The sequence below is a fragment of the Oenanthe melanoleuca genome, chromosome 3 (genome assembly GCF_029582105.1).
Source record: "Oenanthe melanoleuca isolate GR-GAL-2019-014 chromosome 3, OMel1.0, whole genome shotgun sequence".
NCBI lineage: Eukaryota > Metazoa > Chordata > Aves > Passeriformes > Muscicapidae > Oenanthe > Oenanthe melanoleuca.
Window position 1 is genome coordinate 78,229,441 of NC_079336.1, and position 27,223 is coordinate 78,256,663.

Sequence of the window (27,223 nt, forward strand, 5' to 3'; positions counted from 1 at the left end):
TTTAGCTCCTGGATCAGTTACAGGAGTAACTATCAACACATCATTAACTATCACATCATTATTTATGTTCATATTGTAAAACAAAACTAAAAATAGTATTTTGAAATCTTTAAACATTTCAATTTTCAAGAGAAATTCTTAAATTTCTGTTAATATGGAAGAGTAATGCTGTTTTGAGCCTTGTCACAGACTATTGATTTTACACATATTTACATGAAAACTACGGTGTGAGCTTTTTCTGTTGCAGTACCTTTCTTAGTAACAATAAAAAAGACTTTGTTTCTTTTCATACAGTTTAAAAACAGTTCTGTAAATACAGAAGCAGCTAGTGACTTAACATCCTTTTTTTCCCTTTCTCTACCTCGGTACAGAACACTGAAAGCAGAATTTTAGTAGTAGTGAATTCCACAAAATGCTTTTCCTCAAAGGAACTTAATGCTCATAACATTTAGATCAATCTCATATTGAGATAATTTCATTGTCCACTACCATTAAGTTCATAATCTGCTTCTTTCTTTGTCAAGGAGAGCATCTTCTAGGTTAGGACAAACACGGGTTTGTTCACCTTTGCCTTAGGCAATACAGATTTGGAAGCACAAGCCTTCAAGAACTAGCTTTCACAGAACATGCAACTATCCCAAATACACATCAGGGCTAACCTAGGAACTGCTTCCAAGATTCTCCTGCAACAGATTCACAAGCATTTACCAGTCATAATCTTTCTCTGAGATGGACCACATAGAACACACTAACACAGAGAAAGGAAAATATATCCAAGAAGCAGTGGCCATAGCCCTTCTCCTACTAGAGGTGCCATAGGACTTTAAACACTTCAGTAGAATACAGGATTTTTTAAAAAGGGTTTTGCCTGAAAAACTCTCAAATATTGTAGATTGCACTGTACTCATTTTATCTGATTCAAGCAGACCTCATGATGACTTGGATCTTCTCTGGGCTGGAAACCTGAAATTTCAAACACAATCCTTGGATAACTGACCATCAAATAATTTTAGAACACCAAACTCAATGAAGATATCTGTCTAAGCTTTCATATATTTTTTCCATGTCAATCACAACTGCAAAGAGTAAGTGGTGTAATGACTGTTGCCTCATTGTGATTGTTTTGGTGTCCTTTTATTTTCAGAGACAGTGCCACATATAGAAATTATGGTTTTAATTTCCAAGTAGTATTATCTCACATAATTATCTACTCCTTACAAAATGAGCAAAGAACTATGCCTTGGTCAGAGAGTTCAATAGGCCACTATCACAAATAATTGCCTGCTATGATTACCCTGACTGACATGAAGTTTGGACTTCAAGTCCTATTCTAATTCCGTGGCTTCTACTTTTGTTATTCACTACCGATTCCTCTGCACCCAGCAAAGTCAAGAGGTCAACAATTAAATTAATTCAGAATACACCATGAACCTAAGAGTGACCCTACATTATATCTTCATTTTTTTCCCTTTCATCATCCCTTTATTTGACTGCATTTCAGTAAATTATCCATGTAGTTTTTATTTTGACAGCTCTCTTTACAGCAGTAAAACAAAATGTGTGCATTGCAAATGGCAAAGATTCAAATTTCAGCTATGTTTATCCAAAATAGCACTGAACTGCTTCTGTACTTATGCTATACTGCCTACAGCCTTACGGAAGGGGAGACAGATGGGATGAATTTAGCAGGGAAACAGCTGTGGCTTGAAGAAGAGACAAGCAAAAGTTTTGCTATCAGGCTTCATTATGTATCAAGGTACCAGTAAAATGTGTATCCGTAAGGCAGCCAAAAAAGTGTTTTTCATTTGACTAGTGATAATTACCTTTTCTCAACAGCTGACAATGTTCTAAGCACCATTAAATAGGTATAATAATTAAGCAATAAGATAAGACAGGCAGTGCCTTGCTGGGGATTACTGCTCGCCTCGGGTGTGTTGCGAGGCACAAGGCTGAAGGGTGAGTGACTTCAGCCACCCGAGAAATGCAATAATCCCTCAGAAATGCACTGCCTGGGGCGTCTTCTCGCTATTAAAAAAGGAAATTTAAAAAGGACAAAATACTAGACACATTTCCTGTGGATTCTATTGACATGGGTTAACATTACAGGAAGTCGATGCAGAAACTCCATTTCTGCCCAGCCTATGAAAGTCACTTCCCAAGGACACATATTCCTCTGCTCAGCTTGTTTGTGCATTTTATTCATAAAACTTATTTGAGAAGCATAAGCATTTGCACCATCTGACACATGTGTGACAAATCACAAAAGATTGTAACAGCCTTCACACAGGTAAAAGATAAAGTGCTTTTAAGTGTGCTCCCAGACATTAATTCTCTGCAATTATCCATGTTTGGTATTAATTTACAGACAAATTTTTTTTAGTTCCAAAATCATGTGTGTGTGTATATATATATATATACATATATGTATTTTTTAATGTATATATATATATAAAAGGTCAGCCACTCAAATGATCAAAGCATTAGGGAAAAATGCCAAAAAAACCACCCTGAAAACACCCCAAAACCTTTTTTGACTACATGCAAGTCACATAGCTAAAACTAAGACTATATCCCTAGTAGTGTGGGAAGTGCTAGCATAGCACTCAAAAAAATTACACCTCTTTACATAAGCAGAGGAAAGTTTACTGTCATTTCAGCTGTGCCACTGCGACAACATTTTGAAACTGGAGACCTGAAACTATTTAGCAACCGTGACTTGAATAAAATCAGAGTTCCAAAGATCATTCAGGATCAGGCCCCAAGTCATGAGGTATGTTTGGGGCAGGGATCCACTTCCAGCTGCATAACTAAAGTAAGAATCTGGGTTTCTGAGGTTTAAAAGAACTTAAAAAAAGTTTAAAAGGTCTTTTCCCCTTTCTTCCCCTCCATACATGATTTTACAGTTCACAAAGAACAAGTTAAACAAACACAGAATAATCTTATTATCCTTTTCCATTTCTTTCATAGTTTCCATCATCACTACTTTGTTCCAAACTGAGAAGAACCAAACTGAGAAGCCCTGCTGAGAAGCACACACAACACTGTCTGAGTACTCTAGAAATACAGATGCTAAGTACGTTGTATCATACTGTCCTTTATAGACACTTGCATAATCTCTATTTCTCAAAAACTTGTGCTAGTAACAGTTCAGGGATAACACATTTAAGACCACATTTCTAGAAACTAGCCCAGTGCCCATTACTATTTGACTACTACAAATTAGCACTATGACAACGCTTAATAAACACAGTTATTTTTTAGCATTTAGTTTCTTTTAGGGTGGCAATTCTTTTAGAGTACACTAAGAAACCGATAATGAATATGACTGGAGCTCTGGAAGTTTAAGTTAGACAAGAAATAGGCAAAAAAAAGTTCTATCTGGGTTTCAGCTGACAAAACCACAGGAAAAAATTGGTCCCTGGTCTCATAATGCATAAACTAAGCAGTTAGTGAAAGATGGAAGCAAACAGATTGATAGGAAAATATCCCACCTTCAAGTGCAACATTGGCATGGAACTAGCGGCACAAGGCTAAACAGATTTAAGAATGAAAGGATAAAGAGATTTAGGAACAGGTTAGATTTATATATGGAAGATGAGAGTATCCACAGTTAGATCAACTTCCAGAGGAACAGTATTGGATACAGCAGAAGCAATCGAAATACTCAAGTTACTGGGAAAAAGCAGTCTTCCAATAACCTTGCAAAACTCCATCACTTATGATATTAAAACATAAATTATCATTTAGTTTGTGTCTCCTTCTCTTACAATAACCTTGAAACAGGCAGGTGCATAGATTTTGTTACAGAGCTGGTAAATTTTCATGACACACTTGCAAAGCTCTTTAAATGTTACTCATCTGTCTTCATTTTCAGTTCTCCACTATACGGGAACAGAGGGTTTTAAATAGCCTTTGTCTGAAAATCTCAGAATCATACACAGCTATCAAAACTAGAAGGAAATCTGCTCTGCTTTAAAGTAATTTGCCAAAAGGGTTAATAGTTAAATTTTACTGTGAGTTCACTGAAGGCATAAGAGGAAGATACCAATTACAGTCAAATATCCCAGCTAGGTATTTGCTGCTGAACTACTGCATAATAATCACACAGTGGCTATTTGAAAAGGGTTTGGGTGTTTGTTTTTTTTGTTTTGTTTTGTTTTTTTTTGTTTTTGTTTTTTTGTTGTTTTTTTGTTTTGTTTTGTTTTTGTTTTTTTTTTTTTTTTTTTGTTTGGTTGTTTTTTTATAATTTTTCTGACATATCACAAGGATATCACAGAAAAATAGTACGGAAAATGAACATTAAAAATGCAGATGGAAAATTATACGGAAGAAGGAAAAGAAGGTGAGTTTAACAGTCAGGGACTTCAATAATTAATTTTTTAAAATGCTCTAAAAAATCAAAACTTGCTAAAAATTGTTAAATGTTTTAGGAAGTATGTGAACTGTTAGGGCTGTCCTCCAGAGCTTATACTAAACTGGAAAGGCTGTTACCCTTTTGGAAAGGTAGAAACCTTAATTCTGTAGTTCTGGGTACGTTTGAGCCTGTAACTTAAATAAACTCAAGCTAACTTGAATGAACAAGACAGATATGCTTTTCGGTGCTTTCTCTTGCCATAAAACAGCTATGCTTTTATACACAAGACAACAAAGGAGCACACTGACCCAGCTTGCTCACTTCTTATTTCACATCTCTGGGGAAAGTGGTGAGGAAGACTGGTCCATAACTACCACCTTGGACCAGAAGTGCTACTACCAGGCAAAGTGTTTCAAAGAAGATACGATGGTGGTGGGTGAAGGGATAAACTGGTGGATTAACACAATCATGTATCACCACCAGAGGCAACCGCTATTCAAAATTAAAACTCTTGCAGGTGTGTAGCAAATGTAGGAGAATAAAATGGGGTTCCTCTGGAAAACAAGGGTGCACTTCTGTCTAATTATACACATCTTTTTCAGTGTCAGTTATGATCTGCATAGCGACAAGAATTTCTAGATCTTACTGAATCAAGGAGAGTCTGGGCTGAGCTGTCAAAGACATCACCTTTATCCACCTCCATTTTAGAGGAATCAAGAATGCTTCGTTAATGCTAAATTAACATTTAAATTTGAAAACCAACAACTGTGCTGACAACAGAAAGTAACAAGAACAGCCTGGAACCTTATGTTGTGCTGTTTTATATCACACATATTTCAGGGCTTTTTACATTCCTGGTAGACAAGAACACAAGCTTACTATTAGTGAGCTGCGGGCTTTGACTCAGTTCATGATGGCAGGAATATGAACTATCTCTCTTTCTGTTTCAGAGAAGGCAGAATACATTAAAATAGTAGGGTAGAAGATACTCTCAGAAGCGGACAATTATCAGACTCGTAGCAGAGGGGGTGTAATTCAGAGAGTTGGTAGCTGTTGAACAGGAACAAGCAAACCTGGCTAATTTTCTACCCAGCTGTTCTTTAGACTGATACAGCTTTCACAGATATCATCTTCCAGTTCCTCAAACAATAAAATCGTGGTGGCCAGAAGTCTTGATGTGCAAAGTGAACACAGACACTGTGACTTTCCCTCTACACCTTCTTCCTCATATTGACTGTATTGTTATGCAATTAAATCAAGTGCAGCATTAACTAATCCTTAAAGAAGGTAATTCAGATAATTACCAGACCTTTAACACGACCTCAAATGCAAAAAAAAGGCTGCAACAAATTCAGAAATGAAAGGAATATAGAATGACATGAAGAGGTAATTGGAACATGAGAAACTGCAACATAAGCTAGATCAAGCAGATTTGGTCACACGAACCCTAAACTCTTTGACAGCTCATTTTTTGATAAAGGAAATGCAATAAATCTTAATGACATTAACTTTAGCAAAACATTAAATATCATGCCCATCAGCAATTGTTAACTGAGTTGTTGACAAGTAACTGACTACAACAAAGAGCACAGCCAACAGGAACAATTGAAAGGGAAGAAGAATTCTCTGAGAATTTCTTCACATTTAAACAGATTTTTGAATATTTTGAATTATGACTCAGCACAAAAAAAGGAGGAGTGGGCTGATAAATTTAAGAGATGTTATCAGCTTCAAGAAAGTCTGGGATACTGCACAGAAAGAAATAGATGACTCAGAAGAGTGAAACAGCAGACATGGGATGAAAGCTCAATGTGTTCTCAGTTCATAGCAAAATTCTCTGCTGAAAACTTGAATTTGCTTGGGAGAAAGAAGTCCTGGATGCACTTCTTAGTGCAGCTGTCAAAGAGGCAAACATGACTGTAGGATTCATCAGTCAAGGAATTTCTAGTAAATATATCAGTTCTATATATTCCAATAATATATTCCAATGTCCCCATGCAACACCCAAGACAGTTTTGATTGCCCATATTTAAAAAACAGATCAACAATCAGAACACCAAGGTTATGAAGAACTTATTGCAAAAAGAAGAACAAAGGAGGAAGGCTCTACTTATAACTAGAAATAACTAGAAACTAGAAATAAGACTGAACAGATATACTCATTGTCTACAATTATTTGCATCACCAGTGCAGATTGTTTTGAAAAATTACTTATCTAAGTCTTGGCTCAAAGACAAGTAGGTACAAACCAAACAGAAATTAATTCATAACAAAAATAAGAAGGATCCCAATGAAACGATCAGTGGAAACAGTTGTCCAAATTGGAATGGCAAGGCCTACAGAGGAGCTCAATACATTCTCAAAGAAACATATGTGTGTATAAACAATATATATAGGCATATATATTTTAGTTGCAAACACTTGGAGACAGATGAACACAATACTCTGTGACCTAGAATATCTCTTACAGAACATTATTAAGTTCTCTAAATATCCCTCTGGAAATTGGGTAGGATATTCCCCTCTGCTTCTTATTTGCTTCCTAAGTCTGAAAACTTATATGCACACAATTTTGCAGCATTTTATGAAAATCTTGTATTTCACTCTTTGTATACTTCTTCAATTTTTATAAAAACTAAGAAAATTTTTGCTTTGTGTATACTGCTTAGGTAGTTGGGGAAAAAAGTCTTTAAAAACAGTGTTTGGGTCTTAGAAACTTACATAATTCATTAACTATTTTGAATGGGAATATTAAACATATAAAAGCATAAATAATAGATGTATTTATACCACACTATTTATAGACATCTATTTAAACTGAGAAAGGGAAAAAATAGTTAAAAAGATATATAGTAAATAGACAAATGGTGAATGGCAGAGGAATAGGGAGGGAGAGATTCTGAACATCCAATTTCTATTCCAGAGAATTTGAATTGTGAGCAAACACCCTAGTATTAAACAAAAGCCAAATACACATTCAGACTCTGACAGGATTTGCAACTTATATATGTATGTGTATGCACATTAGCCATTCATTATTTCTTAATAGCAATTCCCTGGAGTATACATTTCTCAATCTAAAATATGAGTCTATTAAATAGTAATAAAAAAAATTAAGTAATAGTGATAACTCCAACATCTGGACAGAGCTGAGAATTTAATCTGTCTGCACCACAGTGCTGACACATGGTGACCACAAAGCTTTTTACAAACTCCTTGCATGAATGGTTGCACCAACAATTCTAAAATATCTCCAATTGCTACTGCCATCCTATTACAGCAAAACCATGCCAAAGATACGTGGGCATGAGTAATGATGCTCATGAAAAAGTGCAGCACACTGCTCTTTAGACACTGAGACAAAGTGAGTATCTTTATATCTTTAATATCCAAGGTTCTATGGACACTACCTATGTTAATCTCTATTTTCAATTTAAAAATTAATGCATTTTAAACTAAAAAAGACACAGTGTAGTGCATTTTTAATCTATGATTGCATTGCAAAACAGATGATTGGTCTAATAAAAAATAGGAACAATTATTTCACTGTCACTTAAAAAAATATACTAATCTATCAGTAGGATAAGGAAGAAATGTATTTAGCTGAAAATGAACTGAACTGGAAAAAAATAAAGGTATTTCAGGTAATGACAACCTAAGTTCTTCCATTCGTCATTATTTCTTGCAAACACACATGCACACAAAAAAGTACTAGGGTTTTAGGGAGAAAATGTAAAATTTCAAATGCAATTTGATTGCTCCAGTTATCAAAAAATAATTTTAATTAGTTTTTCTACTGAAGATTTGCCAAGAAATTCAAAATCTCTATTCAGCAGTGTAATAGTGACAGCAAACTAACTATCGTGATCTTACATGGCAGATATTTAAAAATGCTGGTGTATTCTCTCTAGATATGTCTCAATTCTCATAGATATGTGTTCTCTCAAACATACATGATCTTGCATGCACTACTACTTAGTAAAAAACCAAAAAACTAAATTTAATGGTGGAAAAAAAGCCTTTAAAATCCTTGTCAAACTGAGTACCACATTTTCACTCGAGTGGTCTGTTTAAAGATCCATTTTAGCTACCCTTCCAGATAAGCTTACCCATAAGAATCCTACATTTTGCCATAGGTAGAAAACAAATATAATTTGTCACATGTTGTGCTATACAGACATTTCTGCACAGTTGCTGCACTACACTAGAATGTCTGAAGGGGAAGACACCCCAGGTAGTTGGCTGCAGACACATATCAGCAACATGGCATGTAGTTGCAATTTGACACATAGAGTCTTTATAAATCCAATGTCTATGAAGTCAAACAAATCTCCTTCTTATTTATAGTAACAGGCGAGAGCAGATCTCTGCCGTCTTGTTACACAGATGGTTGTAACATTTTTATAGTTAACTTACAACCACTGATGCCTAAGGAATAGACACACATCTGCCCCAAACTGCCAGTCCTGTAGGCTCTTCTTTTCAACTTTAGCTAGCAAAAATACAGTTGAAATATGTCTAACAGTGTCACCTCCAAAAAGCCACCACAACAAAAAGCTCCACAAAAATTTGCATAAAATGTATTATTATTGTTAATGTTATACAGATTGGACATTGATCACACATTACAGCAAAAAATACAGTAATATGAACTGTAACCACGAGGTCTGAGAGAGAATTCATAGCCCCAAATTCCATATGCTGAACTTTGGAAAAATGCTGGAAGGAAACTCATTAGAAGCTTCTAAATTTATGTTTAATTAAACAGATTTAAAAAGAGCCTTATATTTTATATAAACTACTGTACAATTTTTTTTTTTTTTCTTTAACTGCTTGATAAAAAGTACAGGCATGTCCGGCTTATCTTGTAAAAAGGAAAGAAATTGCCTAGGATTTTCTTCTCCTGCTTGAAGATACAATTCCATGTTTGCTGAATTTCCACGTATCACCTGGGTCTTCAACAGAAAACGTACACAGAAAAGAGCTAAGCTATATCTCATTAAATGCCTCCTCCCATTTGAGACACTGGCTGTCCACAGAAGCAATCCTCTAAATAGCTGAGTTACAATTAAATTCTTGTTTTACAAGAAGAAGAGATGCAGAAAAGTAAAGCCATAACTGAACCGAGTTGTCAATTAAGTTCAGTGAACTTAATGGCAGTTCAGTGACCAATGGCAGCTTGGGGAAGTAATACTTATTCATAAATATGTTCAAACAATAATAGATCTAGGCAGGTTCTTGCCTTTCTCTTCCTACTCTTCAAATTCGAAGAGAAAAGAGCTTGTGAGAAAGTGGATCTGCATGAATAGGTCTAACTACAGAGATGAAAATGTATACCTGGGAAATCAGTTTGAAAACAGATTAAGGAAAGAATGAACTAACTTTATGCACACAGTTACCCAATTAATTTGGCTTTGAATTTTCCTTCATCTGTAATCTATTTAAATTACGTACAGTGGAACACTGAAAAAACCCCTAAAAGATAAAAACCTTTTAGTTTTGCTAGATATTATTTTTATTCTTGGCTAGTTTCTACCTTTACAGCTGTCTTATAAGAAATTCTGTACTTTTTGCTATCTGCTAATTTCTACCATGAACATAAATCTACAGAATGTGAATTTGAAGAACTCAAAAAGAGAGTTTGCTTTGAGGTTGAAAATTTATAAAAATGGACTCTACTACATAACAGACAAAAATTTCTGCAAAATTCATATCTATGAAGTTACATATGACAACCATCTCCACTTGGACTCTTAACTTGTCACCTTAGTTCTGCAAACTGTACATCTTTCAATTCAAGCTTGCCTCAGTAGCATTTAACAACTGCATCATTTAAGATGGACATCTACTTCTTTTAATGCCATATTTCACTGACTAAAAACATACCAAAAGGGCTGGATATTTCCATTACACTGAAAAGGCGGATTCCATGCCCTGCTTAATGACTGCAACTTAAAGTAATCTCTTTCTTAGAAATCTGCTTATTTATTTTTTTACTATATTCACTTGCAGCACATATTCACAGAGAGATAGGAATGGCACTAAAACACTTATCTTGTTCACTTTCAGGAGCGTAACTGTTATGATTGCCAAAACATTTTTGTTCCAAAAGAAATTCTCACTAATCAATTAATGGGTTTTGTTTCCACAAAAGTTACACTAGGGCCTGTCATACTGTCCCTGGCTAAAACAAGTAAGGATAGTGATTTCTTCACAGACAAATATCACAATACTTCATTATTAAAATGCAAATGTTAGGTTCCAATTTTAGCCAAAATCATTTCAATACAAGAAATTTTCTGAATATCAGAATAACAGCAGGTAGAAAATTAGGTCAGAATGCACTTTGTGGGACTGTGTTGCAAAAAGACCACTGCTATTTGTAGCTGCATACAAGGGAGAAATAAATGTATTAAGAAGTAATCATTGTCAACAGTATTTTGCTGTTATTATTAGTATCTAAGTTATGGACTAAAATCTGAGGCAAAATACATTATTATTATTATGTGTTGTTCTGCTTTTACTAAATAGTATAGTCAGATCTCTATTTTCAAAATCAGAAGAGAAAAATTACCATTCTTACTTAGTGAAACTCTTTCAACATAAATATACGGAACTGGGAGATTTATTTGGAGTAGTTATTCCTTCTGTTTTTTCCACCTAGATTTGTAAACTTCATGACCAATTTAAATTTAAAGCATTTCAGAATTAATCCTGAAAATCTACTACAGCTTTCACATGGAAATTAAATTTAAATTAGATTACACTGATTTTGTAAAGAAGTTTGGAGTATCAGTCCTGTCACTTATTAGTTGGATTTTAAATTAATAAAGTGAAAGATGACAATTAAAAATATGTTAAAAGAGCAATCTCCTAAAATGCTGGTAAAGTATATTGTTCATGGTTAGAACACCTGACAATCTCTACCATATTTACATATTCTAAAATATTAAATAAGACAAATGCTTTTACTGCTCTATTTTCTCTGTTGTCTGCAAAACAGCAGCAGAAGGTAAGGCATTGCCTGCAGCAGGACCACTCTGCTTTCAAACCACTTTTGTGTTCTGGATTAATGCTTTCAGTCTTTTCTAGTGTATAATCATTGCTGCTGCAGCAGAGAATGAGCAACATTTTCCAGTAGATCTATTTTATTTATAAAAATAGACAGAGGAAAGGTTACACTAAAAAAAACTTGAAAAGTACTTTTAAATTCTACTAGATACTCATAATTCTACAGAAGAGCAGCTAGGAGGAAAAAGAGGGGGAAAAATTTTTCTCCTGAAAGTAACCTCGAATCCTACATATGGCAAGAATCCACCATAACTAAAGACATCAAAAGGGAGGTGAGATAAATGGAAAGATTGTGTGGTTATACATATTAAGGATGCAGTTGCAGCATTTTAAATTTCTTTCTTCTCTGAGCTAAAAATGATGATAACAATTCAAGGTTACAGAAAAACAGGATGAGGTACAGTCAGAAATCTGAAAGGGAAGAGGAAAGAAGTGTGTCTGAAACGAACACATGAAGTGCTTGCAAGAAAGAAAATTACAGACAGACAGAATAAAGAAATGGTGACAAAAAAAAAAAAATTAAAAATCAATACTTTAAAGAAATGAGAATACAGGACTGGCTGCTTTAGTACACGCAAGCTCTGCTCCTCTCAGGTGATCAATGATGAAAAAAAGCAAATAGAATTTTTCCCAGTAAGAGCTTTCAAGTCCAAATAAAGTTAAACTGCATCTTGCCTTTGACTACTGATAAGAGGTAGCCTGGATGACTGGATTTGCAGAGTTGCCTCTCAACTTCCTCTTTACTTCATCCTCTACCTCCACAAGCCTGTCAAAACTCACTCCAGTGCCTGTTACACTTAATGTGGAGTTGAAAAGAGAACAAGAAAGCATAGATGAACTTTCTGGAACCAAAAGGAAAAGTCTCCACAGTGATCTTTCAGGAAGTCTAATCCATATCACAGCACAAGCCATTATCAATCTGGATACTCTGTCCAAAACAAGTCAATTGATATTGGTGGAAATATTCATACTAGTCTTGCTTCAGCTGCTCCCAGCTCATCCTGAGGAAGTCACTGCTTCTCTGAAAGGCTAGTGGGGCCTGGAAATTGTCAGTATTTCTCTGGTTACTATGATTTTCAGTAAGATTTGTCTGTTTATACAAGTTAAATGATGGCAAACCCCAAAAATGCAAGTATTACACAGCATAATGTCTTCACACATCTGTACTCTACATTCACATCCCTCCTTCCTCCCCAGCTCCCCCCTCCTTTTTTTTTTTTTTTTTTTTTAATATGGTAATACTATTCATACAAGTTAGAGCAGAGAACAGCCGAAGCAGCCCACACACATATGTACTAGGTTTAAATTCTTTGGAAGACTATGTTGTTCAAGCTTTCCTTTTATTTATCCAAAATGACACAAGCAAAAGATGTTTAAAAAAACAACTTGACAGAATGGTTGGGGAGGGGAAGGAGTGGTCATTTCATAAGGAAAGAATATTACTTTCACAGAAACTCATGTCATTTTTATGTTTACACAACATGAGTGGTACAGTTGAGCATATCACATACTGACAGATTAACAGGACCTCCTACCTTGACTTCATTCTCTCATGTATTCTCCCATGCTGGATACATTGTTGGCCCAATTCATCATTCCGTTTCTTCATCTTCTCCAATCTGCCATGAAGATACTCTTTTTCCTGACTAAGCTGGTTAACTTCAGATCTACAGAAGTAAAACAAAGCGATGATGGATGTTGTCAGATTTCATCCTGCAGTGTGCCATCAATATGTGGTTTCAGCATTTATAAAATTTCATACATTTATATGTAATGCATGAACAAGCCATTACTAGAACTTACAGAAACAAAATGCTGTTTCAGATAATCTTAAGACAAAAGAACACGATACTGCTGGTATCTTCTAAATATGCCACTGGCAATTACTCAGTTATAGGTTGGCTACGCTAATTTCAGCCTAATTTAAACAGGCATGCCATTTGGCATTATGCATTGATGTTAAATAAGATTAATAAATGTAAATTCATACTTGTTAAGCAAAAATTTGGCTAACATTTTGAAAACACATTTCAACTTCTTTATTAGCAAAAGCTAACATTTAATTTTAAAAAACAGTTACCAAAACCTTGTTCAACCTTTACTCTGCTTTACAGGCTGAACTCTCAACACTTCACAGGTTGAACTCTCAGTAGTGGTACTGTTTTAGAAACTTTAGTAACCTCCTATGTCTAAAATAACATTGCACAGATTAAAAAAAAAAATAAATCAACAACAAAACCCCCATAAAACCCTCCCCCACAAAAAAATATCAACATGCAATCAAAAACCCAAAGCCTCACTAAGAGGAAAATTAACAAAACTTCAAGAACCATGAGACAAATCATACAGGCACACACTCATCTACATAAAACTCAGCACAGCCTTTAAGAATATTAGTCACTTCTAAGCAAATCTTATTCTTCACGGGTGAGCAGACACACCAGATCTATGAATGACCTGGGACTGCTACTTGCTACATCTCTAACCATCAGCCCATGGAGAAACAGGCATGAGCTGTTTCTTAATATCAGGAAAAGACCTCAGATTAAATTGTGATAAAATATACATTATGCACTTGTACAATTTTAACTCTTTGGAAAAGGTTAATGAGAACATGTCAGAATCTGCTATACCATCAGAAAGTACGAATCAAAAGCAAGCAAATTTGATTTATGGCATCTGCCACTCCATATCTCAAGGTTAAAAAGCTTCAGATATATCTTTAAATCATAAACTTAAATATGCTGCAAATACAGCAGAAAGATACTTTACCTTCCTGGCTGTTACAAAATGCAACAACAACTGACATTCTGAAAAATACAACAAAGTGCAGGCAGGAAGGAATACTCCTCCTTCAAAAACATGTTGTTACATTGACAAGTCAAATCTAGAAATGACAACATGATCTTTTCATGTTTAAATAGAGAACAATGCATGGTATCATCTGTGAATCTAAAAGCACTTAGGAAAGGAAACTTTGGACCGAGACTGTAAGTAATTGGATTTAGATTGAGAGTTACAGCTCTATTAAGGAAGACCAGAGACAAACACATCAGAATTGTGCTGATAGATTTGTACACCTAACTTCAGTGCACAGCAGTTTCCTGGATGGGTATGTAATAGCAGGCAGGATGTTATAAGAAGGTAGCAGAAACTGAATTTTTCCACTGATCATTTTACAGAAATACTAGTAACTTAAATGTCAGCATTAACAAAGCACTGCCAGCTGGACCAACTGTTATTGCACAATGTGAATGCAGTCTGTACTTGATACTGATACTGTAAGACAGACAATCAGCGGATAAAAGCAAAGGTTTGCTGCAGAGCAGCTCAAAGAGACCTGACACAAGAAAGCCCAACCAAGTGATAACAGGGACTAAATTCAATTCTGCATTCCTTTTTTGCCAGCAAAATTCAGCAACAGCATTTGCCATGCAGGAATACTGTAAATTATCACATTTGTAGGGTGTCTCAACTGGGAGATCCTGCTTCTTTTACTGTATTTATATGTGACTGTCTCATTCATGCAAACAGCAGAAATAACTTTCAAGGTGATAAAAGCCTCAAAGTTTTAAGACTTAATCATCTCCATCAGATTTGAAGATGCCCAAAGTCTTTCTGGAAAGATCAAGTAATTCAGATCAACCAAAATGCTACTGAAAATGACAAATAATGAAACACAAGTAGGTAATGAATTAATTAAAAACATGAGTACCATCATCTTTCATCTCTAAAATAGAGCTCTAAATGCCTGATGCTTTGAAGTACATTATGAGTGCTATCTTCTCTTAAAACATCTTTTGCAATTACAGTTAAATACAGCAAAAAAAAAAAAAATCTAATTATGACATTATTTACACAATATTGTTTTCATGTACCAGTCTAAGAGTCTGACCATCAAGATTTATTGTATTTATTGACACTGAAGTTTTGAAGGACAGCACATACGAAGGTCAGAATGGTTAGGTCCATGTTAAAAGATTCATGTGTGTTGGCATTAAATGGAAAATACTGCATACCAAGAGTCTTCCACCATCACTTGTCAGTGATTCCTTTGCACCTTTAAACACTCCTTGCATCCACCTCAGTTTCCAAAGATTAAGATAAGACAGCTAATTTTATGTGATATTTAAGTAACTTCACACATTGTTGGGTTAAAAAAAAAACCAACCCAAACCAACTGTAATTGTACTAAGCCTAGAACTGTACTGAATGCTGTAGTAAATTTATACAGGAGTAGGAATTCCACCCAGACAGAGGCTGGATCAGTCCTGTGTAAATGCATCTGAATGACTCTGCTCCCAAGGTATCACAGCAGGAAAAGAGAGGGAGGTACCTGTCAAAGCACACAGTGCTGAATTCAGACATTCATGTCAGAGATTCATTATGAGTTCACTCATAATGCCAGGGACAGAGGCAAATTAGAGAAATCTATGCACTAATCACTGTGTCTGATGGATCCTGCACAACTAAAGGACGCAGCATGGATGTGCTGATGTTGTTCCACCAGAGCTACTCTGGGTCCAACAGTCTGAGCAATAAGCTGTGGTGGACTCAGTAGAAACTGAAGCATGCAGGCATTTGGAGTGCTGCCACTGGAGCTGAACTCAGCAGGAACAGGCACTTCTGCAGACTCAGGCTGGCCCCACAAGTCAGGCAGTCACGGATCTGTGTGTGCTCCTGAGATCTGATACACTCCAATGACCTGTATGAAATGTATTTTGAAACTGCACAGAACAAAGCTACAACATCATGTGAAAATGTAAAATGCATGCTTGTAATTAGATGCATAATAGATTTTGCCAAATCTCATTTACTTGTCACTATATCAAAAATAACTGATGGGGGCAGAAGCAACAACAGCAACAAAAGCCCCTCTATATTTCTGGATCCATTTAACTACTTCAATTTCTATTGAAAAATCTCTTTATGGTTTTATCTACCATCTTTACTGTAAGAGTCTTGGAAAAAACCCCAAAGAGGTTAGCCTCAAAACACATAAATACTAAAGGCAAAAAAAATGAGGAAGTGTTAAATCGTCACAATTCAAAGTCAATCTTCGTGTATTGTTAGAATGAGCTGATTTTTAAACACAAAGGTGGCAATGCTGCCTTTACTCTTGAACTAGGTTTTGCATTTCAGTGCTTTTTAAATATTGCCTTTTCCTGCTCTTAAAACCAATGGTTTACTTGCACAGAAATTAAATACATGCTCTAAAAATATTTTCTGCTGATGCAGTATTGTTGCATGTAATTTTAATGACTGAACCTTCAGACAGACTGTTCCCCATCTTCATACAGCTACCTTCAACAAACATTTCACTCCTGATATTGAGTGCAATGACTGCAGTCAACCACACATGCAGAAAAATAGTTCAGCCGGGTATGTGTTCTTTACTTCAATTAAACTCACACAGTTGGATGCCTACTGTTGCCAAACCAGTAATATAATTTATACATTATAGTCCAAACAGTAAAACTACACTAAAAGTCATTTAACAATATTTATAACACCATAAAATACAGTGTTAAAATATATGAACTGCAATATGTACCAAAATTATAAAATTTGTTTCTCATCATCAGTGATTAAAACCAGGATCATTGCTCTAGCTTCAATACTCACAACCCTGGTGACAGATTAGAATTCAAATCTTAATGATCAATTTACAATTAACAAGATAGAAGTGAAACAAATTAAACCAACCATTATATATAACGAGACCCAATGGACTCCCATTGTTCCCCTTAATTACAAAACGCAAATCACAAATACACAGTGGGTAGTGTTAAGCATTAATCTACAACCTAGAAACTCAGACAGTGACAATCAGAGGGAAAAAAAAAAAGAACAAAACAAGAGAGAAACCGAGAAGAAATCAACAAAGGACTGTATTTTTAAACATGCCTATGCATACGAAAACCTTCACAGACACTATCTTCTTGCTGCACAGCTTGAGGGGTTTATAATTCGTCTGACATTGTCTTTCTGACGCCTTCCTGTGTAGGGACTAGCTCAAAAAATGGTTCCAGCTCACATATAAACACAAAAACTTCAGTTTAGATTTCTCAGAAAACCTGCATTAAATATAAAAATATATGTGCCATTCACATGCATTCCACTGAAATTGCAGAAATATGTAGTTGTCACAGATACATCTGAAATGTCTCTTATTACAAATGAGTACTTCCTATCAAACCAAATAACATTTAAATAAACATACTACTGCATCTGTTATTAAAAGATCTTAAGTGTTCCACCAATTAAATAATAGTATTAGTAGCATACAATTTTCTTTTTAAACCTATGGAAATGAAAGATCCTAGAAGTACAGCAAGAAAACACACATCCAGGTCCAAAATTCAGTTTATGGTAAGGTCAAAAATATGGGAAAAAATGGAAAAATATTTTCTGTGAGAATAGTGCACACTGCTGCTTTGTGATCTGCTTTTATTAACGTACATAGGAACTAAGTCATAAAATCTTCCCCAAATTATTGCTTTTCTCCAGAAGACAAAACTACAGTATTCTGTTCCAGAATGTGGTTTTACACTGCATTCAGTGACAATGAGCTGAAGGTTGCCATTTGGAGAGGTGCTACTGAGACATACATGCCGATCATGCATTTAGAACTTGGCTAAAATAATTTTCTGCATCTCATCTCCTGATCACATCACTTTGTGAAACCATCTATATTAGTCTGTCATTTTCCACCATCTCCAGTTTCACCTTGCTGTTCTCCTTTTTAGCTTCTTTTTTGTCTCTACCTATTTCTCTATCCCTTTTACTGACTGCAGCAGCTCCCACTCCAATGAAGGCAAGCTCAAGCTATTTTAGGACCACTTCTCAGAACCACTTTCATGCATTCCTCCTTACATAAGTAAGGAAGTTTCTTGTGTAAAAAATACCACATCCTGGAGATGCAAGAGGGCTCCTTTTCCCATTTTCAGGTTCTTGACATAGTCAGCTAATGCTGCTAGGTGGAGAAACACTTGGCAATCTCTAGTATTTACTTTCAGAGAATAATGTGTTTTCACAGTATGTTTTCTGTCTTTCCTTCATCCTTTACAGTTACTAGTCTGTGACTGTGAGCTCTAGCAACAAAGTCTGTGTGCTTTTTTTATTGCTGGAATAATAATACGATTTGAATCCATTTAGATTTTGCATTACTTTAGCAGAAGAGCTCTACTTTTTCAGAGGAAAAATTCTGTTTGCTTCTCTCTCAAGTACCCCTCACAGCATTTGCACAGGAAGATTGCTTACAGTCCCTTAAGTTTCTCATTTCTTCCCAAACACTCTGGATAGGATTCATCTCCCTACTTCAGCCACTTAACAGCTAGTCAACACTTTTATTCAGTGGGAAGTAGGATGGGCAGTGAAGGCAGTACCCTGGGAAGCATCATGTATTATATTTATTACAGACATACATATATATATATATGTCTGTCATCTACTTAAACCATTTCTCTTTGACCATTCCTAGGGAGAGGATACTGGGGTAAATGAGCTCTCTCCTTGAGTAAGTGCTGCCTCTTTTGCATTACCCCAAGAGGATGATTAAATTCACCCAGCAGAAGAAGAATCCTGTCTTGAAAACCAATTTCATCTTTGCTGAGTGTTTTCCTTACCTTCTATCAGCCCTGAGTTGAATACCAGCTTTAATTACCAAATTTACTTTGCATGTAATTCACAGAAGCAACAGATTGCCAACTCTCCGCTGAAGTCCAGTTTACCACTCTAAATATGAACCCAAAAAAAGTTTCAACAGATACGATTTTCACACCTAAAAATGTAAAATCAAATTATGTGCTGCTAAAGAACTACATTTTCTTTAGAAGATATTTTGGTCTTACAGAACTTTTGAATAGATACCTCCACAGCTTTGTATTTCTTTAAATTATTATTATTTCCAGGTTTTGCTCTCTTCCTCAGTTTTTAAGGCTTTGAACTTAGACCTGCTATTGATTGATAATAAGCAGCAGCAGAATCAGAGCATCAACAACAAGCAATTTTGATGACAATTATTTTACAGACAATATTCAGTGTCTAGTGCAGTACTGTGAAAAGAGCTTAAGTAAATAATTAAAATGACGCCAATTTTGACATTGAATCTTTAGCATTTTTCATATAAGTTCAGATGAACTTGAATTGTAGCTTTTTAAACAATTTTCTACTCTCCATATTAAGAATACAAACACAACAAAGAAAATACTACGCAATTTTTACATTGTCCAAGAAATTTAAATTAATAGTCAGAAACAATCTTAAGGAGCATATATTACATCGATATGATATGTAATACGTGGGACAAAATGAAAAATAATAAATACTAAAATACAAATGAAAAAATAAAGCAGCATGTCCTAGTAATAAAAGGGTCGGGTTAAGAAAAATATACGAACCTGTATTTTTCTGACATTTGTTCCAACTTCCTTGCCAACATGAAACATTCTTCCTTTAATTTTGCTATGAATGTATTCTGGGAGGTCAGCAATGAATCCAGTTCTTCTACTAGAAACCATAAAATTATGATACTATAAAATTACAATTATATAAATTTATAGATAACATAGATACCATTTTATTTATTCACTATTTCTTTCTTCTAGTTCATTCTAGTTTTGAAATGTTTTTTGAACTTCAGCTACTTGGACATCATCACTTACCAAATTAAGGCTCTAAGTCAGAATTAGCTAAAGTGTTAAAGCAATGTTGCCACCAAATCTGGTCTTGTAAGAATCACTGTGAAGACTAGATATCTAATCTGGTGGGCTTGCTTTTTAGCTAGAAGTTCACTGACATTTCTAGGAGGAACAAAATTGGCAAGCCATGCTTTAGCAGAGTTTTGCTTGCTCAACTGGTGCAGAGGATACACCAGCAATCCAAATGCTCACACTGTAGACTCATTTCAGTATCTCCTTAAAACAGCAGTTCTTTTATTTACTGTGTCCTGAGTTTACCATGAATAATGTAATTTTTTATTCTTAAACGATAGGATTTAGACTTACTGCCCAGTGATAGTTGAAATGAAACCATTTTATAAATTAATTTTTGGTTACTATCAGTTTGGACTGCACCTAAACTCATGACCTGTTCTTTCAACAAGACACTACAAAATGACCTTACTTGATTTCTGCTTTTAAAATCAGGAAAGCATGACCACTCTTACCCAAATTCTTTGTATGTGTGTAGGGTCATAATAAATAATGTTTTCTTTATATACATTATAAATGGCTATAATTTTCAACTCCTTCTAATCTTACTAGAGATATATAAAAACAGACCCAGACATAATATTGCCTCGTTTTTGTATAGTGGGACAATTTATGCACCAGAAGGGTAAATTACATTTCTCTTGTGCAAAATTATACATGGTCATACGCAGATGTGCTGGCTAAAAGAGGAAAAAATTATTCTGGGAGCTTCTTTTCTTCTCCTACAGTGTAGACAGCAGCCATAATGTAGCTGTTTGCATTCCCTGAACACATGGAAAGGTCCTCTACTGTGTAGAGTACTGTGATCTTACTAGAAAAGGATGGAAAATTGAATAGCAGATATAAACATGCCTGCTATCTTACATATTATCCAGCACTCCTTATAATTAATACATGTTATATAGTTTTCCCGGAAGTATTGCATGAATGGTGGGTAAATATGTTATTTCATTAAACAGCTAAGTATATCATGCTCTTTAACAGCCGAAGCTCCTCCTCCTTTCCATGCTCCATGGATTACAGACTTAATCTCTTAAAAATTCCTTTTTTTAAATTTTATTTATTTATAATATTCACCTCTATTAATGTTGTTGGCATAGTACTTCGTAATACAAAAAGCTCTTTTTTGTTTGTTTGGAAAACCCATTTTACTTCCAGATTAAACTTAGATGTTATTGATGGGCTAAGTCAATTCAATGAAGTCTTCTATTATGAGAACCTGAAGTATGCAAGGGATTAAACATCTTTCTTCTAGATTGAGGATGTGGGGGGGGGGGGCACATGGTAATGCTAAAAATGTTTGAGGCTGCAAAGATTAAATAAAGGAACATATCAATTTGGAGCCAGTGAATTACATCCAGCTGCGACAGTGAATTAAGAACCGATTAATGGCTAAAGCTTTTCTCCAGTTTGGATGCTGAAGCAAACTCATTAAGCTTTTAGAGTAGCTATAATGTGTGTACTGTGGGAACTGTTCAATGCTATTCAGGAGACTTTAACTGTAAGCTCAGAGCATTTCCCGCAGAGCTTCTGATGCTATTTTCTTTATATAACATGTGTGCCTGAAAATCCAGCCAAAAACAAGCCCTTTGTTTTTCTACTTTGTTGTGGTCTCTCTCAGCTTTACGTTTCTTGAACACAGGTAAATAAACTCATAATCCAGATGGTGCAGCAGATGTGAGAGCAGCACTCTGAAATCAACAGACAGTGGGCAATACTTTCCATTTTCTCTTTTAAACGCTAACTAATATGTAATTCGGAATCTCCGGTGTAGTTAGCATCTGCTCCCTTCGGCCAGCCAAAGGTTACAGGTGTTCCTGATGTCATTTCACAGTAAGGCGTGGGCCTGGCTTGTGAGTGAGTGCCCAGGCTCTAATCTTTCCCTACCACCTACCAGTTTTCTCATGCTGGGCCTCCATTTGCTGCATCTTCTGTGTCAGCTCCTGCTCTCTTTGCTGGGCCTGAAGGGCTCGGGCCTTTGCTTCGTTGCTAATGCTGTGCTGAATGCTCTCTTTCTCCAATCTATAAAAAAAACCAAATAGGAAATAAAGAAAAATAGAAATCATACAGTGAAGAGGATAAATTAAAAGGGTAAAGCAGAATATTCAAATAATAATAACAAAAATCTAGCCAAGCTTTTCACATTAAACATTCTCCTCCCAATTCAAGTTACACAAACTGACCTTTCTCTTACAATGTCAAACATTCTCCAGTGACTAGTAGAAAATGGATAAAAAGTACAATCTATTTCCTGAGAGAAAATTGGCCCTGCAGACAAAAATAGGATTTTATTTTTAAAAATTTTAAACACGGCCTTGTTTTCATAGAGAAGCTTACCAACATTCACTTTGCACTGAACATATTATTTGCATTTTCTTTTAAATGCTATTTGTTTAATTCTGCAATGAAGCTCAGGGACCTGACCCTGAGATGGACTGGTTCCCAGTGAATCAGCAGGAGATAAGTCAATGGGAGCGATTGCCACAGTGCTCGTGATACAGCTACTCTGAAAGCTTAATGAGTTTTCTTAAGCAACCAAGCAAGTTTTAACTATTAATTTATGTAAATAGGAGATGAATGCATCCATTACAATAGAGTAGACTGCAAGCACCACACAGGCCCAGCCCCTTGTGGTTCTGCTCACTGGGGGGTTGTACAGGAAGGTCTAAAGCCCAGTACTATTATTGAAGTATGCAGGCAAGAGAGCAATTTACTTGACCAGATATGCAAGATGGGGCAATCCACTCCTGAGGCAAAACAAATGCTAGACTACCACACTCCATTGAAGCATTTTATTTAATGCAAGCCAAGCAAAAAGAGCATGGAAAATAAAACCCCAAAAAGATATATGCATATAAATTAGAAAAGATCTTGAACTGCAAATTCAGATCTAAACTTTCCCAAAGGTCGTGAATATTTATCTGGTGAACATTGGGATCCACATTTAAAACGTCAGTGAGTTCATACAAGGATTGATTTCTAGATTTCAAATGATGTGAGCAAACACCTTTCTACTGAAATGACATTTAATAGCTTGGGATAGGCTTCAAAAAGGTCTTATAAACATGTTTCATTCTAGGGATATTACCTATTTCAGAGGGCTACAAAACAGAACATGGGCACAGATCATGTAAGGATAAAGCCACATCTCATGTGGCTGCTGCACTTAACCTTTGGAATGGTGCCTAATAACCCATCCGAGATATTGCAGTATCTCAGCATGACACACACAATGTTAAATCTTCTCTCTCAAATTTACCCCAAAGCAATACAAATGGTGGGTCACATTACACTAATTCCTGGTCCTGATGTTTCAAGCCCTACCTTAGGCAAAACTCCCTTGGAAATCACAGGCAGTTTCTTCAGAGGTAAGACAGCAAATATGTTTAGATAGCAAAAATATTAGAGCGTTAAGGAAACAAACCACATTTTTAAAGGAAATTTCATATATTGAATAGCACTTTAGCACACCACTCTCAGAATTGCTTTGTAATCGTATTGGAGCTATCCTAAGGAGTGATGCTCCCATCATTTTTTCAGTGTAAGCTCCAAATATGGAAAGTATTACTAAGAATATTTTTCCCATATTTGCTGGAAACCAGTCTGTGCAAACCCCTTTATTTTACAAATGTTTTTTATCTTCAGAAAGTTGTTTTAAGCACCAGATTGCTCAAAAAACTAAAGGAAAAACAAGCCACCAGCACCTCTCACATTCCTCTGACGCTTCCAGCTAAAGAAAGTGTCAGCAGCACAGTATTTTATTTAATAGCTCTCATGTGAGATGGCTGTGTGCAATTGGGTGCTGTGCAGTCATCTGGCACACAGCTGGCTGGCTGGCCTTCTGCTGGGGGTAACCTTCAGCATGCAGCAAGCTGCACAGCTCAAGGTACCAAGGCAAACCTGTGAAGGTCCATTCCTCACTGCTAGGGCCCCTCCCGATGAACTCATGTTAACCAGCAAGTTCAAAATAAATGGAGAAGCTACTGCCACCAGAAACACTTTGCTGTGTAGGAGACTCATCCAAAAGTTAGCAATTCACCTGTGTCACTTACTGCATAGAGCAAGCTATCAGAAGCTCAGAAACCATGCATGTAGGGTGAGTGACCTATGGCTGAAATGTATATGGGGTGGTTGAAGATGAATTTATACAGTGGATAAAAGCTCTGTGGTAAAACTAGAAAAACACAGGAAATTCTTATACAGAAGAGCAGCTTCTTAGAGCTTAGATTTTGGAATTAAAACACACCCAATGCCACATAGAGCAATATCTGAGATCCTTAGAACTGCTCAGGAGTGAAAAAATATCCTGGAGCCAAATCTGTCTAAACTGAGTCCTTCATCCTTAAGTTGAACCTGCTCTCTGAGTTCAATATCCCTGCCCTCCAACTGAAAATTACCCCAAGACATATATGGAGGGGGAAAAAAAAAAAAAAAAAAAAAGAAAATATGAAACATGCAGAAGGCAGCCCAAGAGACTTCAGGATCTATTGGTAACAAATACTGCAGGAGTTCTCAAAGCTTTGGCACTGTCTGAAGAACTGCAATTTCTTAAATCAATTCTGCCACTATTCAGACTAAAAGAAAATCTATGGACTGTAGACAGAAGGAAACAGTCCATAGTCCCTCCAGCAGTAGTTTGAAGACTTCAGAGGTCTCTTCCTACAAAAACTTCAGAATTTCTTATATTCACTAATGGAGAGCACAGAGACAATGTAAAGCAAAGCTACTACTGACTAATTTTGATGACACAGGTAATATCTGAATCAGAAATGACAGCTAATGATTATTTGTTCCAGAACTATTAAAAACTTCATCTATAGAGGTCAAAAATAGGAGATGAGGGGTTAAAGTACACCAGCCTGTTCTCTACTTGAATTCAAACACTAGCTCTACTGAGTGCAAAACACTAAACACACTAAAATGCACATCTGATTGGTCACAACACTGATCAGTTTTACTAAAGCAGATGCATTGAACTCAAGGAAACTTTCACTGCTGTGCGATAAAGTCAGAAGCACCCAAAAACTCAATCATGGAGAAAGCTCAAGCTCTTCTTGAGCCCTGTTCTGAAGTACAGGTTTTCCATAGTGATTTTAGTTCTAAACACCTGCTTTAAGCCTGTATTGTGGCTGACAAGAGCCATAGTTAACTCAATTAACTGGTTGGCATATCACAGTGAACTCGATATTGGTTTGCAGTGCATGGAAGTTATGCTTTTCAAATGTTCTTGACAAAACAAAAACACTGTGAACTGTAGCATATAGCACAGGAAGAAGAAAATTGCCATCTCTGGCAAACTTTAAAAAAATCCTTGCTGCAACTGAAGTGAAAATTCACTTTGATCTTAAAGCTAACATAAAAGTATGCTGACTGAATCTGAGCCATCAAATTTAATTAAAAAAAAAACCAAAAAACAAATAAAGCCCCAAACCTAAATAACCCCCTAATCAAAACACCATTTTCACCACTAACAAACAAAAACTGAATCACAGATCCATTTACAAGAGGAGTCCACTCTCTGCCAAAGGGTTTTGCAGTAAAGAAAAAGGAAGTAGGTAAAAACTAGTGACATAAAAGTCTTATTTGACATAACTAAAATCAGCAAGTTAAAAACAGAACTTCGATTGATAAAATTTTGAATTTAACTACATAGTTCAATAGCACGTATTTCTGAAGGGATCTTTTCAGTTTGGTAACAGTAAAAACACAAAAATATAAAAACCAAAATGATTCTTAATGTAGAATTAGGCCTCTGACTGGAGGCTGCCAGTAAATCTTCTGGCAAAGCAACTACAGTTTGAAGCAACCATGCTTCCTATATTGACTATTTGATTTTTCCATGAGATCAAAGTGTGGTGTTTTTAAAAAAGCTAATGGATCCATTAGTAAGGACTATGAACTTAATTGGACAAATTAAAATACTCTAGCAATTATCTCAGTTCAGTGATACACAAGAGGTTATCATAGCATTATTTCTGACATCTTCATTTCATATTAATTATATTTAAAAATATAACTATAAAGTGTTTTAGCTTTCATTTATACTTGCTTTAACCTGAACTTCATAAATCATTAAGGAGTAGCCAGCATTTAGTGCTCCAAATGCTTGAGCTATCTGAACTAAGCAGACTTGTCTAAATGATAACCAGTCCTGGAACTCTGCAGCCACACTCAGACTTGGGCAGCAGGAGGACCAGTCAAGCCTAACACTGATGCTTTTACCACATGCCTCAGCGGTTGAGAATAGACCTCTTTCCTAGATAACATGTAGCCAAGTGGGCCAGCACTGTGAGCCACTGTGCAACAAATTGCCTCAAATGAAAGGTCTCAGCTGAAGGCTCCCTTAGCTCTTCCAGACAAAATTAGCTTTCTCTCCCAGTATTTTTGAAAATAAATGTATAGCGGAAGATTCTCTACCAAACTGGAAAAGTTTTGAGGAGTTACCCAAGCATTATATTCTCAGTATCTTTAGCAAAATCTGGCATGAAGTCACTCAAATCAATTAAAACACTTGAAAATAGAACTTGAAAGACTACATGTATTAGGAGCCCTAGAGACCAAACAACTTTGGGTAGAAAGACTCAGCAGTGTTTTATGCAGTCTGTTCTGAAACTTCCCACAATACAGCAGACTGTTCATTACAAGCAGCTTTCTGAATCACCTTCTCATAGGCTATTTTTTCTCATTATTTCAGCTACAAGTGTCAAAAGAAGAATGGAAAACCAGAGCATATCCTTGCTCTTCTCTCAGGCTATAGGAGGAGAAAAATCCAACCAAACAAACTACACATAAAAAAGAAAAAAAGTATAAAAACTGAAACAAGATGTCACAATACCTGACTTATTCTCTAAGGGGAAACATGAGAAAATTTTTTGCTATCTCTAACTTTATTACCAGACACTATTCAAAACTCCCAATGATAAAGGTCATAAGAGAATATATACAGATAAGATCATACTTCACAAACTTCTTCCCCCTATATTTTTTATGTATCTTTGTAAGTATGTCATACACTGAAGAATAAGAGCTCTTTTTTTTTCAGGTTAGCAGACAAGTCTAAAGGTTGGTCTACAAACATGGAAAA

General features: G+C 35.7%; 1 protein-coding gene across 7 annotated transcripts in view; it reads right to left on the reverse strand.

Annotated features, from left to right (window-relative positions):
• SDCCAG8 (SHH signaling and ciliogenesis regulator SDCCAG8) overlaps nucleotides 1–27,223 on the reverse strand; it is a 105,233-nt gene that overhangs the window by 25,670 nt on the left and 52,340 nt on the right. For 5 of the 7 annotated variants that reach the window (XR_008840001.1, XR_008839999.1, XR_008840000.1 and 2 more), the window contains exons 14-16: nucleotides 22,034–22,161; nucleotides 19,828–19,936; nucleotides 12,961–13,092 (exon numbers count right to left, since the gene is read on the reverse strand). Coding sequence is in view for 4 of the 7 variants with exons in the window: in XM_056486304.1 (XP_056342279.1) it covers nucleotides 12,961–13,092; nucleotides 19,828–19,936; nucleotides 22,034–22,161 (369 nt within the window). In the remaining 3 variants the exon portion in view is untranslated. Of the gene's footprint in view, nucleotides 1–12,960; nucleotides 13,093–15,344; nucleotides 16,131–19,827; nucleotides 19,937–22,033; nucleotides 22,162–27,223 lie in introns of those variants that run through there. The other 2 variants (XM_056486301.1, XM_056486303.1) reach the window with 2 other exon arrangements.